We start from the raw sequence: 16791 nt of genomic DNA, 5'->3' as shown, positions 1-16791 counted from the left end.
CTCAAGGGTATATGGACCTTGTCTAAAACGGTGCAGCTGGCAGACCTGGGACACACTTTTCAAATCAAGGCATCCTGTTCAGATTTGTTTTAGAGAAGAAGCAATAACCTGGCCAGTCCTGTTGTTATGAGCTATGTTTACATTTTTATTGCTTAACTTCCTCATCTTCGTATCTGTGGGGTTTTGTCTTTGTGATGTTGTCAGCAAATACAAATACATTGTCAGCAAAGAATTCACAGAGGAAAGGAAAATTTGCAGTTTTCAGATTGAGTAATAGTCTTTTCCTCTTAAGTACTTGTCCTGATTTTGGCCAAGGATGGAGTTAATTTTTGCAATCACCAAGAGATGGTGTGGCTAACAGGGTGTGGCCAGAATCCAGATGTTATACCATGCTGCCTTAGGTCATTGCTGGCAGTAGGGGAAGGGGACTCTGGCTTCTGAGAAAAAGGGTGTGGCTTCTGATTGGGAAAAAACATGGCTGTGGTCATCTCACATCATCCTTGGTGAGCATTTTGCATGTAAATTGCCCTCTCTTTTGTATGCTTTTATTATGAGTATTAATTTATGTTTGTTTTCTTCTCTTACTGCTGTTTCCAGTAAATTGTTATCTCACCCCATGATCTTTACCTTTTGTGCCTCCCATCCTCCTCCCTGGCCACCCTCAGTGGGGAAGGGTGGAAGAGGAGGGGAGAGGGAGCAAGCGGTTGGCTCTGTGGTTTGGGGAACTTTTGTGGGAGAAGTAAACTGGGGAGTCCCATTCCTCAACCACAACACTACTGAATTTCTCTAGAAAGAAGAGATACATGCATGCTTTTTCCCCCAGTGCATTTATTAACCAGAAGGGTGTGTAGTGTATGCTTCTGAGAGATAAAGATGGGAATTCCAGAAAAAAGGCTAGGCTGTACTTTTTTGTCCAATGCTAGTCTAACCTTTGCAAATGGTTTTATGGATGTAGAATTTTAACAAGCCAAAACTGGTACTTCTGCTGTGGGTGGAGAAGTTGTTGAAAGACCTATTTTGTCTTGGCTACATATTGTGGGGTGTAAGGGATTTAAGATGCTCTGAATTTCGATTTATCACTATTTCTTTTTTGCCTCCTGTAGAAAAGAAATTATGAATTAGTTGAAAATGAGAAGGCATGGAAAGTGTAGTAGTAGTTCAAATACAACTATAGAAGACAGTTATCTGAGTAAAAGAAGTTTAATTCAAGATTTTTAGACACACTTTGCTGAAATGCTCTTTACATTTCTATCCCAATTTTTTCCTCTTTAACATTGGTCTAGAAGTTTTCCAGGCCCACAGGACCTGTGCTGAACTTTCACTGTGTATCTTCTGTCCAGATGCTTGAAAATATCCCAGTACATTTTTTCTGTGGGTGTTCATGTTATAATTCGTGCTATTATGGATGCTGATCATTCCAGCAAATTGCCTGAGACTTTGCTGAAGGAGTTCTAAAATACTTGCTGTTTCCTCTGAACAGTAAAAGATAAATATAAGGTTAGAATCTTATTTAATATTTCCTACTTTGTTTTCTCTTTGCTCTTGGACTCTGCTGGGCACACACTTACATCTCCAGGTGCCTTTTCTCCAAACCCTGTGTATGTACTTTGATATCCATGGCCTCTGCTTAAGTTTTGGCTGGCTCTCCTCCTTCGCAGGCTTTTCACTTTTAGGACTGTGCTGAAGAGTCTGTTGCCTTATCTCCTCCTTTTCTTGAGACCTGGAGAGAGCTGCTTTTACCTGTACTGTCTTTGTCCTGCTAGGACTCAGGGTTTTTTACTTGTGGACAGTTCTAAATGGCCTCCTCATTTAAAAGCAGTCATTCCAGCACCCTTTCCCTTTCTTTGTTACCCTGCACAACTGTACAACTGACTGTATGACTAGAAAAAGAAACCTCTTATGACCAAAATTAATGAAAGTACCATCCCTGGAAATACTTACAGGTATCACTTGTCTGAGGAGAGCTTACATGAAACCAGGGACAAAGGATAGTGTAAGGAGTGGGAACAGGCTGTAGAGAAATTGGAAGAGGGGACAAGTTAAATCTTATTCTGTACCTAAGACATGCAACTTGGACAGCTGGTAACATAAGGAACTGATTCTGGTAGTGTGTTTATCAAGTTTTAAACATGTAATAAAGTAAAGGAGACCAAGTAGAAAGCTATAAAGCATCATCTAGATCACAGACTCAACCTGTGCAAGCTGTTTCTTCGACTGGAGAGGTTGTTTGTGTACTGATCCTGGGAGTTTAGTGAATACAAGGCCAAGGGTTTACTCCTGAAGGACTCATCTGAAAATTTTATCCTAAAGATGTTAGTTTTCAGTGCTCTGGAGGATTGAATTATCTACATTCTCAGACCTCTGAATATTATTAAAAGTTCTGAAATGTACATCAAGGCTTCTGTAAAGCTAAAACAGAATCCCTTGTGTTATCCTCAGTGTTAGCTCTTTGTATACCTTTAATTTTAATTTTAAAAATTCAAAAGTGTATTCCCTCTTGTGCTGTAGTTTTAAATTTAGAATGCAATCCATATACCAATATTTGTATACAATAATAATGCAAATATTGCCTGGTTTTGTTTCAGTGAAGTCTCTTATATTTTACTTCAGAGTGTGAGTGCCTACTTTTCCTTAGGCAGTATGGATGCACACAACAGATAACATTTCTGTATTTTAGTTCTGAATGTTCACCTACTCAAATATGTGGGATTTACTTCCTCAAGACATGTCAGTAGTGCTCATGAGAGGACATCTGAAATTTTACATACCACAGAGATTCGGAGAAGATGTTCTTCTTACAGCATTTTATTGCCATCTACTCATAATGTCTCTTCTTTTTCTTGGTAACATTTAGTGATTAATGGGAGTCTTAATTTGCATGTTCACTTTCTATGGCCATTGCAGTGTGTTATCTACCAGTAGGAGACTTAAAGTTCAATGAAAATTTCATGCATACTAATAAGAATGCAAATGAGTGCTGATGAAAGAATGCGAATGTCTCAAGGTAGGAAATGTCCGGCTTACTTGCCAAATTCCTTTTAGACAAAGGTAGAATTAACATGAGTACATCCAGATAAAATTAGAAGCAGCAGTTTTAAATGGGGACAATGATTCATTTTGCCAAAGCTTTGGTGTGCAGGGGGATGTTGTGGTTGCACTCAGTACATACATTTTACCTTCTCTGCCAGGTTTAAAATATCTTGGCTGACAATGGTGAAGGCATTTTGTTTTGTTAGCTTGGGGAGTGGGAATGTAATGAAAAACTTTTTCCCAGCTATAACTGTCAACTTTTAATTAAATATATATATATATGTGTGTGTGTGCATATGTTGTTCAAATATAATGTAATATAGCACCTACCTACCTACCTTGTTTCCATGAACAAATATTTGACTATAGTATAAAGCTGTTGCATAATCTAAAAGTGCATTCACTGAAGGTGTAATGCAGATCATTAAGAAAGGTACAAGAACTTTTTCTTTACTCAACTGTATACACAGATATATGTATTTTGTATCTGGATATAGGCAGATACATAAAGAGAATGCAAAATATATAACTTCAACATATTATTTACTTGAATTTTGTTAAACGTAGTGCGAACTCAGTAGGAAATCGGTTATATTTTTGTACACCTTCATTCTCCCTATGCTACCATGAATTTCTCTTACACCTGAGTTATGAGGTGTTGGTGCTTTTTTTGAACTGTGTGTTGGGTGCTCAAAATTTTATCAGTAACTTAAAAGTCAAGGATTTTAAAGGCTTTTAAAAATTCTCCTATCTCAAAGACAACATAAAAACTGGTGTGAATTAAGAGTCCTCCCATTCTTAGCCCCAAAGATTAAGTGGTCAGGTGAATTATTAGTAAAATGTGTTCTTTTGAAAGACTGATCAAACTAGTGGATGCTAAACTGCAGTGTGCTAAAATATACTGAAATCAGATGATGTTTTCTTTGCTTTTAAGCTCGTATTTCTTCTTCAGCTTTATGAAGAATATTTGAGAAGTGGATTTGCACAGACAAGTGTGATAACATTAAGTCTAACTAAATTCATCTTATGGATTTACAAAGATTTTAGTAAGTTTTCATACTATATTCCTGCCTCAGCTACATGGTAGTGAAGAAATCTTTCATTTAATAATGACTTTCTTATGCAGTTCATGAGAGATATTAAAATTAATGTACTTGTAGTAATTCAGAAAATGGTATCAATATTTGTGCCAACAAGTTTTATGTACCGTTAAGCTGAAAAAGATTTGTACTCCTGACATTTATTAGAAAACAGAAAGGTTACTAGCTCAAATAAAACCAAGTATTCACGTGTTGTTATAACTGGAAAGAAAAAGAGCACAGTGTTAAAACTGTATGCATTATTTATGTATTTAAATAGATGCAGTTCTATTATGGAATGTTTGATACGAAAACTCTTCCTAAATTAACGTTTGTTTCTTTGCGTTTGAGTGTTGGTACTGAGTTCAGTTAATGAATGAAAGTGTATTGTGGAGTGGTCCTTATTTCACGGCCTTTGTTCACAGGACATATGTGATTTTGTTACCCTTCACTGTTTTGTTTGCAGCTTTTAAAATGAGGTATATAATTAAATTATAAAATAATTTACTAGAAGTATTCCATTCATCTGAAAATCATTAGTCAAAAAACTGCTAAAAGTCACAAGTGGTCTTGAAAGAAAATCTATTGTACTGTTTATATTTCAGCAGTACTTTTTGGCTGCAGCTTAATTTTTATTTCAAATTTTTTCTTTGAGGATCAGTTATTATAATGATCTGAAATTAAAATGCTGCTGGTGTTTTAAGAAAACACAGGCAATTTCAAATAAAGTAAAGCAATTTTTACATGTTGATAGCTGTGGGATAGAAAACAGTGGTACTGTCCTTCCATAGGTCAGAAGCAAGGCATGGCAAAGTAGATGATATTTCGTTGAAAGTAATCTGTTAAATTTTGATGATTTATGCTTTACTTTTTATGAGGCATTTTGAACTAGTATTTTTGCCTTCCTCCAGCTGTATGTTTTATTGATTAGTGTTTAGTATACACACTTTGCTGTATCTGAAATCTCTACTGCTTTTTACATTTTTTCTGAATGATGTTGCCAAGTATTTCAGTAATCTGAAACTGTTGCTGAGTATGGACAAAGGTAACTTCCTTCAGGACGAAATGCTTATGTGATAAGATTTTCTTCAATAGCATGGTCGGTTTTGTTACAGAGTGTATGCAAGGCTGCCAGCTGGGAAGTGACAGTCTCAGTTTAGTCTTTCATCTTACCAGATTTTGCAGTTTGAAGTCCTAGTAGAATTTAAATGTTTGTAAGTGCTACTACAGGTGCATACAAAAAGTTATATAATTCTATAGTTTTAATAGAAAGTCACGTAGTTGTATTTTGATTACATTATTGGGCTGTTTTTCTTTCCACTGACATAAAACTTGCAGAAAGTGTGATGCTAACTCTTTATAGGTCTGTCACTTCTCCACAAGGACAATAGATTTGGACCTATTTATTTGTTAGGAATGCTGAGAAGAGATGACAGGGATGCTTTTAAGAAAAGTAGTCTGAGAAAGACATTTAAAACTACATATCTTCAGAAGTGGCATCTGATAGACAAGAACCAAAAGTATTACCTTACTTCATATCTTTGCAGGTATTTTACCATTAAACTTTACCATTAACCAAGGCTGTTGGCCTTGCCATCCTGGATAAATTCCAAGCTGTTCTGCCATTTCATCTCCATTTGTTCTTATGTTAATTGGAACCTATTCTCTCTAAAACCAGTTGCATACTGCTGCTGGTGTTAGTTATGTAGTTGCTTTTTGAGAAATGAGATTATGTTATGACTGTGCAGGTTTTAGTGTCTTAGACTGGTCTAAATCATTCACTGGTTCCCTTCAAAATACAGCACAGATGGTATTAGAAAATTAAAATACATAACATATACTTCTTAAAGCATTTCTGTATTTTATAGATGGCAACAGGTGAGGCCAGGAATTTGAGTGTGTTATAGCAAAATGTTATTTTTGCTCTAATTTTCAAGTATAGTAACAAAAATCTTGATTACCTAAACAAACATATGAAATAACATTTTTCTGTATCTCTGCACTTGGAAGTGGCTTTCCTTATGTTTGTCATTCTGTTCATTACTGGCTGCTTGTGTTCTGCTTCTAATTAATTTGAAAAATATGTGCAGAAAAGACAAATGTGTAGATTAAAAAGCCATGAAAAAATGCTACAGTAGTGGTGTTTCTAAAAGGTGGTGTTAAGTCATTCCTCTAAATAATGTCTGTAATAGTTGGAGCTCTCTCTCTTAATTCATTGACAAAGTGAGACCTGTCAGTGTCTGTGATGTGGTGTCTGGATTGTTGCCTCCTGACAGTCCCAGCTAACAGCAGTGATAGTGACAGGAGTAGGCAAATATCCGTGGATCTCATTCAGAAACCCTGAGCCACAGGACAGCTTTCATTGCCTCTGCTTTCATTCCTTCATTCCTCTGCTGTCTTTTCCAGCGAATCCTTCTCCCACTCACAGTACCCGCCCCTCCTGGCAGTGAGCAATCCCCCAGAGCCACATGATGTGTTCAGTCCAGGCTCTGCAGTCCCTCACTCAGATCTGGGGCTGAACCTTTCATACCTGAATTCTACCTGGTAGTAACATAAAAATTTATCAGCTTTAAGAATGTCTGAAGCATGAACAGGAATCCTTTTTCACCAGAGTGGTCTAAGGCTGTTCTTTCCATTAGTCAGCTAGTCATTTTCTTAGGGTGTACCTCATCTCTGTATTGCAAGTTCAACAATAAGCCTGTGCCATAAGCCCTGCTCTTTAAGCCCTGTTTTGACAACCAAGGTGCTATGTAAACCGTGCCAAATGTCTCTACATAGAGGTGACACCATCCCCCACCTCTCCCTTCTCTGAAGAGCAAGTATTGAAACAGGAAATAACATCTTGTGCCTACATTTTGGAAAATGACAGGTTTGCCAGATTGTGGTGAATTCTAGTGTAATTTTTTCATAAATACTTACTTTTTGTTACAAATTAATAATAATTTTGAGTTTTAATACTGTTTTTGATCTTTGAAATAATCAATTTTATTTTTATTTTTTTTCAGCATGGATAAGAAAAAAGAGAGAAGATCCACCCACAATTGAGGTGAGATGAAATGTTAAAATTTTCAATTGGTGAAATGAAACTACCATAATTAGTTTATAGTGGACTCATCGGTGCAGTAATCTGCCACTTATGTGGGAGAATTTAGTATGTTCCTTGCCAAATTGATGAAAATGCACACTGACTACATATCTAACACTTAGCAAAAAGTAAAATAAACTCCATTATTCTTTAGTCATTCTCTGTATGAATTCTTTTAAGATGGTATACATAGGTTCTTTAAGATGATCATATCCATTGAAGAGTCTCTTCAATTGAAAAATTCCTAAATTACTGCTATGGCTTTTTAATTAATGTAAGTTTTTTTTCGTGGTAGTTGATACTAAAATGTGGGTTTCAATCCCAGCTGGCAGTGGAGTCATCAAAACAAGAAAACCAATTGCAGTAGCATTTTACAGTGTTAATGCTACAGGGAAATACGTCTTTTTCCATAAGAGAAAGCAGAGAAATGTCCTCTAGTGTCTTTTATGCTGTAAGAAGTTTAAAAACAAGTCTGCTGATCTGTGCATGCCAGATGCATGCACACACGCACATGACTTGCCCAGCATTTCTATTGTAAGGTGCTAAGCACCAGCTAGGAATGAGAGAGGAGACACAGTTTGCTGCAGAAGATTCAAAATTACACCCAAGGAGGCAGATACTTGACTTGCATCAGGAGTAACTGTGTCAAGTTCGGATCCCTGAAGATATGTTGGCATATCCAGCCATTTGGTCACTGCGATCTTCTGGAACATCATGGCCTGTGAAAAGTTGTCCTGACTGCCTGTGAGCTGAGATGACCTGAGGAAGCTTGTCATTGAATCAAGCTCCTACACAACATACAGCTTTTCAACTAATTCTGTCTGCCCCTCTTTCACACTTGCTACTGAGGCTATAGAGACAGTAAGGACTATAATACATCCATGAATGAAAGAAGTTTAAGTTAAATTTATCCTTAAACCTATTCAGGAAAGTAGTAAATGTGTACTGGTTTTTTTTTTTAATTTTAAAAATTTTTTTCCCTTCCCTCCCTAATCTAGTTACTTATGTAGAGCCGTGGAACTGATACTACAACAGTTGCTCCATCTAAGTTTGGACTGACCTTTTTTTTTAATTACTTCTGGCTTATACCTACTATATGCAAACAACTTTTATTGTTAAAATTACCACTTACTGTGATGTTTGAAGATGGGAAGTGTTATGTGTCTTTTGTTCTATCATTTCTGTGAGCCAGGCTGCTCTGATAGTTGTCCTGAGGTAAATCTTCTCTAAGACAGGCAGCCTTGGGTTTGGACTTCATGCAATAAAACTCCTTCTGGTACTAGAGATGTTGGTTCATTTTTGAAATAGGGAGCAAGAAGTCTCTACAGGTGAGAGAATTGTGGAACAATAGTGTTCTAAATATTTTACCTTCCAGAAAAAGCAATTTATAGAGAGTGAAAGATTGCTGTGACTAATGGCGTGTTTAGAGTTACAGGACTTCTTATATTTTTAGTTTCATGGGGTAATAGATCTGAGAAATAATTTAGCAGCTAGGTACTTCACCTGCAGGGCTGTGCATTGACCATATCACAGAGCAGAAATTATAAACTAGGAATTTAAAAATAGTTAACTTTTCAAGTAATCTCTAAATGATTTTTTCCTGTGTAAGAAAAAGTAGTTAAAATATAACTATGTTAAAAATTCTTCCTAATATTTTGAAGAGTGCTCCAGTCATATTTTTAATATGTGATAGTAAAGCATAATTTTTTTCTCTGTTATGGAGAATAGTTTGGGGCACTATATATGATCTGTTTTTCTCCTAATTTGAAAGTGGCACAAATCCTTACATCTTAATATAATTATAGTAGTGAAGTACATATAGCATAATGTTTGGTCCCTATTTGTAGGGCTGATTTGATTTAGTGTTTTAGCTACATAAACCTTACTGGCTACTATTCCATATTATGTTCCCCTTTTGACAGTAAAGATGGTATGATAAACTGCTGTTTGACAGCTATGAAACAAGAGAAATTTGTGGCATATTCCATGTTGAAATCCTGTATAACAAAATCTTTGTTCTTTTGTGTATTTCTCATGAGACCAGACTATTTCTGAAAAAGGATGTAAAGCCCACAAATTTTATGTTTTTGCTTTAATGACATTTTGCTCTCATCGTCTTATTGTAACAACCCAACAACAACCTAAAGTTTCTGGAGCTGTGCCTATGTTCCTACCTTTGCAGTCTGTGAAAATACTTTTTTGAATAGTTTTCCTCTCTTTCCTGTCCTTTACCTGTCATTTTTTTTTTCTTTCTTATATCAAATGACATATGTTAAACTTATTACAATTTCTGTTCCACCTCTGTTAGTCTACCGTGCCCCTTTTGAATCATATATATGGGGTTTTTTTATTTGTCTTTTATTAGCTCTTGGCTATTGATAATAGAGGTTGCTCAACTACTCTGGTTACCAGGTTTCATGATGAATTTTTAATTGAAAATATTGCAGAGTTATAGCTTTACAAAGCAGTTGGATCATACTGATCACACTGATGACCACATGTTGGGAACCAACGGTTTGGTAAATAATGTAGGCTAACAAAATGTCATTCATAATCATGAGGACATGGCAGTCATTTAAGTGAGAACAAATGTGAGTTGTTCCTCCCTGACAGTGGTCAACATCAGCTAAATCTGATGACATCAAGCTAAATCTGCTGGTGATTTTCTTGAGACTTGATAATGTTTTGTAATCAAGCCATTCTTTTTTCCACAAACACTTGATTTTTTTTTTGTTTGTTTGCTTGTTTTCATTATAAAGTTTTCACTTTTGCTCAGAAGAGGTTGTTTAACCTCTCTCTTTGGTTTCTCTCTCCTGGTTTGTTTGGTTTTTTTTTTTTTTATGGAAGAATACTCCAAGTCATCTTGTGCAGTGTTAATTATACCACATCCCTAATGGTTTCTTTCCTCCTTATGTGCCCATCCCTTTTTCCCCATTTTTGAAGGAAGTCACTTGGCCTTCTCTGTCTGGCTAGACATAATTCATGAATGCTGCTCATCACTTTCATTATTCCTAACTTGGCCACGTACATAAGGAATGTGAATGCTGGAAGCCTTGGTTTTTAAAATAATTTTCTGGGATACTGGTTAACAGCTGGTTGTCTTTTGATTTTTTTACAGCTTGAAATATGCCAAGTCTCAGCTTAGTTATGATAAGGGTGATAACTTGACAAATTAGTGCAGATCATGTTGTTTCTGATGTTCTGCTTAAACATACTCTGTTCCTATGGTAATCAGGGAGTCTCTCTTGATATAGAATTCTGGATCACACCTTTGTCCTATTTGAGCATGTGTACAGTATGTGTGTATATACTCCTTAATAACAGTGAGAATCTGAGCTTGAATACAAATATTTTTGCAGTACTGTAGCATCCTGTCATCTGTCCTTTTATATGTGCATTGAGTATGATCATATATGGTTGTCTGAGGAAAATTATTACCTTGATTCCTGTGCAGCTCTAAATTATATTTTAACTAGTTTAACTAACTAAGTTAAACTGGTTAAAATGTAATTTAATTATAATTTTATATAATTAAATAATTAATATTTATTAATAACTAAGTTGACTAATAACTTACTTTATTATGTTTATAGGAAACTGGATGTATGTAGTAAGTGTTTTGGCAAATAGGAAATATGTCACTGTCTAAGGACCTTAAAGTTTGAAATTAATGAGAATGTTTTAAAGGCTACTAATATTAAAATCATTTTAATCAAATTCTATTTTGTGGAAGCAGATATAATAATTTATCACTTTGCATGTGTATTAGTTCATCTGCTGAGCTTTAATTTTGTTAGAATTTATTAACAAAAGTAGTTTTGAAATATAGCAGTTGTTTTACAGAAAGGATGTTCCATCCATGGAAATTATTTCTGTAAGAGGCTATTCCCTTCCACTCTTTGAGCCACAGTCCACCTTCTGTATAGCTCATGCAAAAATTTCCTAGTTAAATGTAAATGTGCTGTCTTGCGAATTCCCCTACCCCCACTTTTCCTTCTGGCTACAGAAATTTAAACCTGTCTTTATATTTTAGATTTTTCTCATCTTGTTTGGAAAAGAATGAAAAGATGCTCATGAAGACAAGGAGAAAACCTCTCTTCAGACCTTTCTGTGCCTAACTTCTATTTGATTTTTTTTTTCTTATTTCAGAGGGAATCAGAATTGTAGAGGCTTTTAAAGAATTCTGCCATCTATAACACAAGATATATTTTGATATATATTTAGAAATCTAACTTTTATTTTCTCCCACAACAGATCTTCTAGTTACACATTACTTCTGACAGTGTCCTGAAGTTCAAGGGTATCTGAGAAACCTGGCATTATTTAAGGCCATGTCTGTAGAATGGAGACAGAAATAAAATTACAGACTTTGTTGGAGTGTCAGAAAACTAATGAGGAAACTTGCAATTATGGCAATGCCGAGAGAAAGTGGTGTGGAGGGAAATGTGGTTTATCTCTGAACCCACCAGTGTGGTATCCTGAAAGTGGTAGGTGTGAACCCATAGTAACATATGCTATGGTATATGTTATAGTAACATATAGTAACATATCTTTGTGTACACAGATAACACTTCCCTGTTGATCTAGAAGGTGCTTCCTCTGTAGCACACACAGGGCTGCACAGCCACAAATCTCAGTTTGAACTGAAACCTCTCTGTTGCTCTGTATGTGTGTGTTACATTAGTATTTAATGGGAAGTAAAGTAGAATTGCATGTTCCTTCAATTAGCATCAAGATCCTGAAAATAGGCTGAAATTGAAAACCACAATAAACGGCAGCTTTTCTCATGCAGCATGTACTTGTCACACAGTAATAAAATTCAGTGAGTTCTGAATTGCACAGTTGGATAGACGGTGAAATGCTAAAAGAACCTAATGTGATGATGACTGTATTCTTTCAAACTATTTCTAGGGTATCCATAATTATCCGATTTGGCAAACTCCTTGTCAAGTGTGGAAAAAACATACTTCAGTGAGTTGTAATAAGCATAAGGTTTCTTCCTATCTACCCCCAAATAATTACATTGAAATTAAATTCTATTTAGTTCCCACAATAAATCCACTCTTCCCATTTGTTTGATCATAAGTATTGCTTATTTGAAAGATGGTATGATCAAAAGCAGGTTCATTCATGTAGAGTAGTTTACACAGAATTTACATTCCTTTAAGGAGGATGGAGTGCAGTTTAGAAAAATGCTTTGTTTGACACTGTTGGGATTGCATGTTATAGTTTTGCCTCTGTCTGCTTTCAGGTGCTTCAGTTGAGAAGTTGTAAAATGAGAACACTGATATGGAGCTTGTACATTCTTACATAGAGATTAGGGTTTAGAGCATGAGTAATTTACTTCTGAAGCCACCAAAAGCTGTAGTATGATTAACAGATTTAAGGAAAAAATATTTTAAAAGCACAGGGATAAACATGTCTCCGAGCAAAATATTTCCCACCATTGTTGTCCAGAATCACAACCAGGATTTGTGCCATATTCAATAACTTAGGTTGCACTTAATAGCATTTTGCATAGTAAATTATGCATGATTCCAGGGAGGATTATTATTTGGTGCAAAAGGGCAATAAAATTTGACAATATAAAGAACTGAGCTATGAAGACATTAAATAGAAGGGAGTAGTCATAGAAATCAATTTAAAAAAATAATTGAGCATTTGCAGAAGCCATCATCTTTTGGATTTTTACCTCTTGTTCACTTTTACTTTCTCTTCAAGTTTGAAATACAACTGCTTGCCCAACCTCCACAGAGGAGTATTGGGGCACCAGTTTGTCCCATTACTTCTAGACTGCCCATGCTGTGCTTTCCAAGGTAGCAGAGGAAAGAGCTGCTGCTGCTTTTCTGCTCCTGTCCATGTGGGAAGGAGTGCATGGAGCACTGGCTCTGTGTCCTGATTCACTGACAGCACAGCTGAGTGGGGGTGCAGGGCAAAGGGAAGCGTACCAGGAAAAGGGCTGGTACAAATTACATCATATGTAGACTAGGGAAAGCAAGGACCAAATTGCAACTGAGTCACAGCTACAGTTCCTTGTTTGCTCTGTGGAGATCAGAGCTATGTGTTGTCCTTTATTCAGGGCAGAGTGCAGTGGTGCCAGGCTAATTTGTGTTTCTTGCTGCTTCTACTAACTCTCATCTGTAACCTTGAATATATGTGTAGTTCTGGACAAATACTTTTGCAGAACTGTAAAAATATTTCAGGCACAAACCCCTACTGTCTCCCATGTGTTGGTGATATGCTTTACAGTCCGGTGTCTCTTCCTTTTGCCTCTACATGCTCTTGCCAAACACAAGTGTATTACACTGTGGTGCCCTAGAAACTATGTCAGCTCATGCCAGAGATTCTGTAGTTATGATTAATATTTAACTGACTTAGCATGGTAGTAAATGTGGTATTAGCTCTGCATGTAAAACTAAATATTGTAACTGATCAGAGATTTGCTCAAAAACTGAACCTGCATAAAACAAACCTTAAATTGATTTGATTAATGTTGTTTGTTGATGGATCAAGGATATTTAGTGTATGTTCTTTACAAAATTAGCAGTCAGTTGAGTCACTGTTTGATTTAAATAACTATTTTGTCTAATCCAGATAAGCTTTTCTATTTCAAACTGCTCATATGTTTTTGCCATGTAGTGACAGCTTTTCATTTACCACATTATTTCTCATTCCCAAGCTGGTACTGCTGGGCTCATGTTGCTGGTACTGCTGGGCTCTCGTGTTGCTGAGATATCAAGACCTGCCCTGGATCAGAACATTCAGTGCTTCCCAAAGATGAGGTCCTCTCTCTGCCTCCTACTCTTGAAATATGATATAATAGCCAGTTATCTCATCTTGCCACTTAACTTGCCAAACTGGAAAATGTAGTTTAGTTTAATTGTTTGGTGACATTCTAAAAAATAGTGACTCAGCTTAACTTCTAGGATTTTGCCTGAGTTTCAGTTAATTTGATAATGAAGAAAAATTCTGACATGTTAAATTGTCTTACATCAATTTCTCTAATACTCTGCCAAAACAATTTTTTCATCCCATTTGTTATTTTTTTCAATTTTTGTCAACCTAGAGGTATGAATTTTTAACAGGCAGAGTTCTAAGTTCAAATTAATTCATGATTAAACATAAAATATTCAAACTATGCACAAAATGTGACTATTCAATGAATTGCACTGTCTACAGTTTAGAAAATCTGTCCAGCTGTTTCTCAGTTCTGGCAGCAAATAGTAACTAGCCAACAAGATGCAAATCAAGAGAAATCAGGAGTATTTCAACTTATGGTAACCTGGGAAGTAGAAATAGTTTCTAAGACAACATGAAGAAACTATTTATTTCTAATATAATCAAAATAAAAATGCATCTGAAAAAAGAAGTGACATTTTTCTCAAAATTAATAATACATAAAACTCTTGTAATTAAAGGGTTAGGTGTTTACAAAACCTTCTGGAAAGTGCCAATCTGTTAAAATACCCCTTAAACCCTGCCCCTTAGAGCCTGTACATTGGTACTGCCTATCTGCATTTACCTGCATCCTTAGAGCTCTGTTCACACTTTGTGCCCAGGAGTTGGAACATGTTTTGTGGGAGGCAGGTGCTGATGTGACTATGACTAGCTTAAGGGCTGAGGGACACACGGAGAGGGGAGAACTGGTTCCTCAGGGTTTGGGGTTCAGCAGGTGCTGCAGGACTGAAAGGGTTCAGTACCACCATCTGCCTGTGTGGAAGAATAGCAAGAAGTGTTCAGCAAAGACTGGTCACTACTGAGCCAGACTCCACATGAAGGAGTGGGTGTGTCTAGAGAACCCTCTTTTGTATTCATGACATCTTCCTTCCAAGAGCAACTCATTTTATTAATTCTGTAAAGCTACTCATTTATTCAGGAAGGGGAAAGGAGTGACAAAATGGGAGTCTTTAAGAGCAAAAAACCGCTGCATTGCAAATATTTACCCTACAAAGCAGATCTTCCTGTTCAGTAAGGTAGGCATCCGAAATCCTTTGTGTAGATTTTTCTGCTTGTATGGAGTGGAGGTGAATACAGTTTCCATGCCACAGAGGATACTTTGTGATACAACTCAGTTGCTGGAGTTATGTCAGAGCTTCGAAAAATATAGTTTGCAACAGAAGTGAAAATTTCATGCTGGTGGCAGGAAATACAGCCCAATGCCTTTTGCAGAAACACCCTTGGAAGACAGCAACATGTCTTGAGCTTGTGTTGCTCCTAGGAGCATGCTATCTTTCATTCTTTGATCATGCAGCTGTTACCAATACTAAGATGTCAGACTGTGCAGAAGTCAGCAGTTTTGTGGATGAAAAACAGCTGCCTCAAACTCCACAAAGGGCTACTTTGGTATTTCCTTAATAATAATGTTCTTCAAGGAAACCTTAGACAGCACTTTCTTAAACTCTGTCCACCTAAGGAGAAAAGACATGCAGCTCCAAAAGTTAGAAGTGTTAAAAACTTCATACAGCTTAAAATAATCACCAAAGCTGGACAACCTGCAGTCATAAAATGTCTTGTTTTACTTTCCACCTAAAAATAAGCTGCAGAACATGTAGTTGAACGTAGCTCTTGGCATATCATGTGTATCCTGTTCTGTATGCTGGGAGCTGATACATTTCAAAGTGAACATCTGCACGTAGGGGGTTCGACTGCTTTAAAATGTGGCTGGATATCTTAAGGCATTTTTTTGTTTTCTGTTTTTTAGAATTTTCTTTTTGTAAAACTGGTGGAGGACATTTCTGATACTCTTGAGATGCCATGTATTTCCTGAGAATTGCTGGTTCAAAGAGCTTATATAATTTATTTGTACAAAAAGAGAGTGTTGGAAGAACAAGCTAATCCTTTAAAACCGGCAGCTATCTGATAGGTTATGTGTTCTCTGGGTTGGATAGAAAGATTTTGCGCTTTGCCTAATGGTCAGAGCACATTATGTGTTTGTGTACTTATATTTTAGCAGAAAACTTACTGGGGGGCAGTTTTAGTAAAGATAGCCATCTTAAAAAATACTGTGATTCATCTTGAAGGAGAGAATATAAATGTTTTGAACCTGACAATGTAACTTAAACAAAAAAATAAAGAAAAACACCATAAATAAACTAACTTTTAGCCCTCCATTACTTTTTATAGCAAATCAGACAGTAAAGGATTGGTTAGCAGTGGAATCTCAAAGTGAGAATGTATTTGACCCAGTTTTTCTAACATGCCAATTGACCTAATATTTCCAATTAATATTTTCTTTACGTTGAGCACAGGAACCCAGTGATTTCAGTGTATGTGTTAGTGGCATGAGTTTAATGCCAAAAATGGATATGTATCCTGGTAAATTGTACAGAAAATTCTGAATAAGTCACTTCAGTTTGGGTTTTTTTTTTTTTTTTTTTTTTTTTTGTTTTTTTTTTTTTTTTTTGTTTTTTTTTTTTTTTTTTTTTTTTTTTTTTGCAATTGCTAATAAGAATCATTTCTCATAGGGTTTGTTTGAGATCCAGTTTTTTTCATTTTGCTCTATCACAATTATACTTCATCCACAGAAAGCTGATTAAAAGAGCTTTATTTGAGTCTGAAAACCAGAGAACAATTATATATCAACATTTAAAATGGACT

The 16791-nt window shown here is 36.0% G+C and overlaps 1 protein-coding gene across 1 annotated transcript in view; it reads left to right on the top strand.

Moving 5' to 3' along the window:
• The window catches only part of NDUFAF2 (NADH:ubiquinone oxidoreductase complex assembly factor 2), a 58653-nt gene that overhangs the window by 36465 nt on the left and 5397 nt on the right, over positions 1-16791 (top strand). Inside the window, exon 3 of the mRNA XM_059492261.1 lies at positions 7115-7155. Coding sequence (XP_059348244.1) covers positions 7115-7155 — 41 coding nt within the window. The remainder of the gene's footprint in view (positions 1-7114; positions 7156-16791) is intronic.

The sequence above is a fragment of the Ammospiza nelsoni genome, chromosome Z (assembly GCF_027579445.1).
Source record: "Ammospiza nelsoni isolate bAmmNel1 chromosome Z, bAmmNel1.pri, whole genome shotgun sequence".
Taxonomy (NCBI): Eukaryota; Metazoa; Chordata; class Aves; order Passeriformes; family Passerellidae; genus Ammospiza; species Ammospiza nelsoni.
The sequence above is the reverse complement of the archived record's forward strand: the minus strand, read 5'-3'. Positions and strand labels throughout refer to the sequence as shown.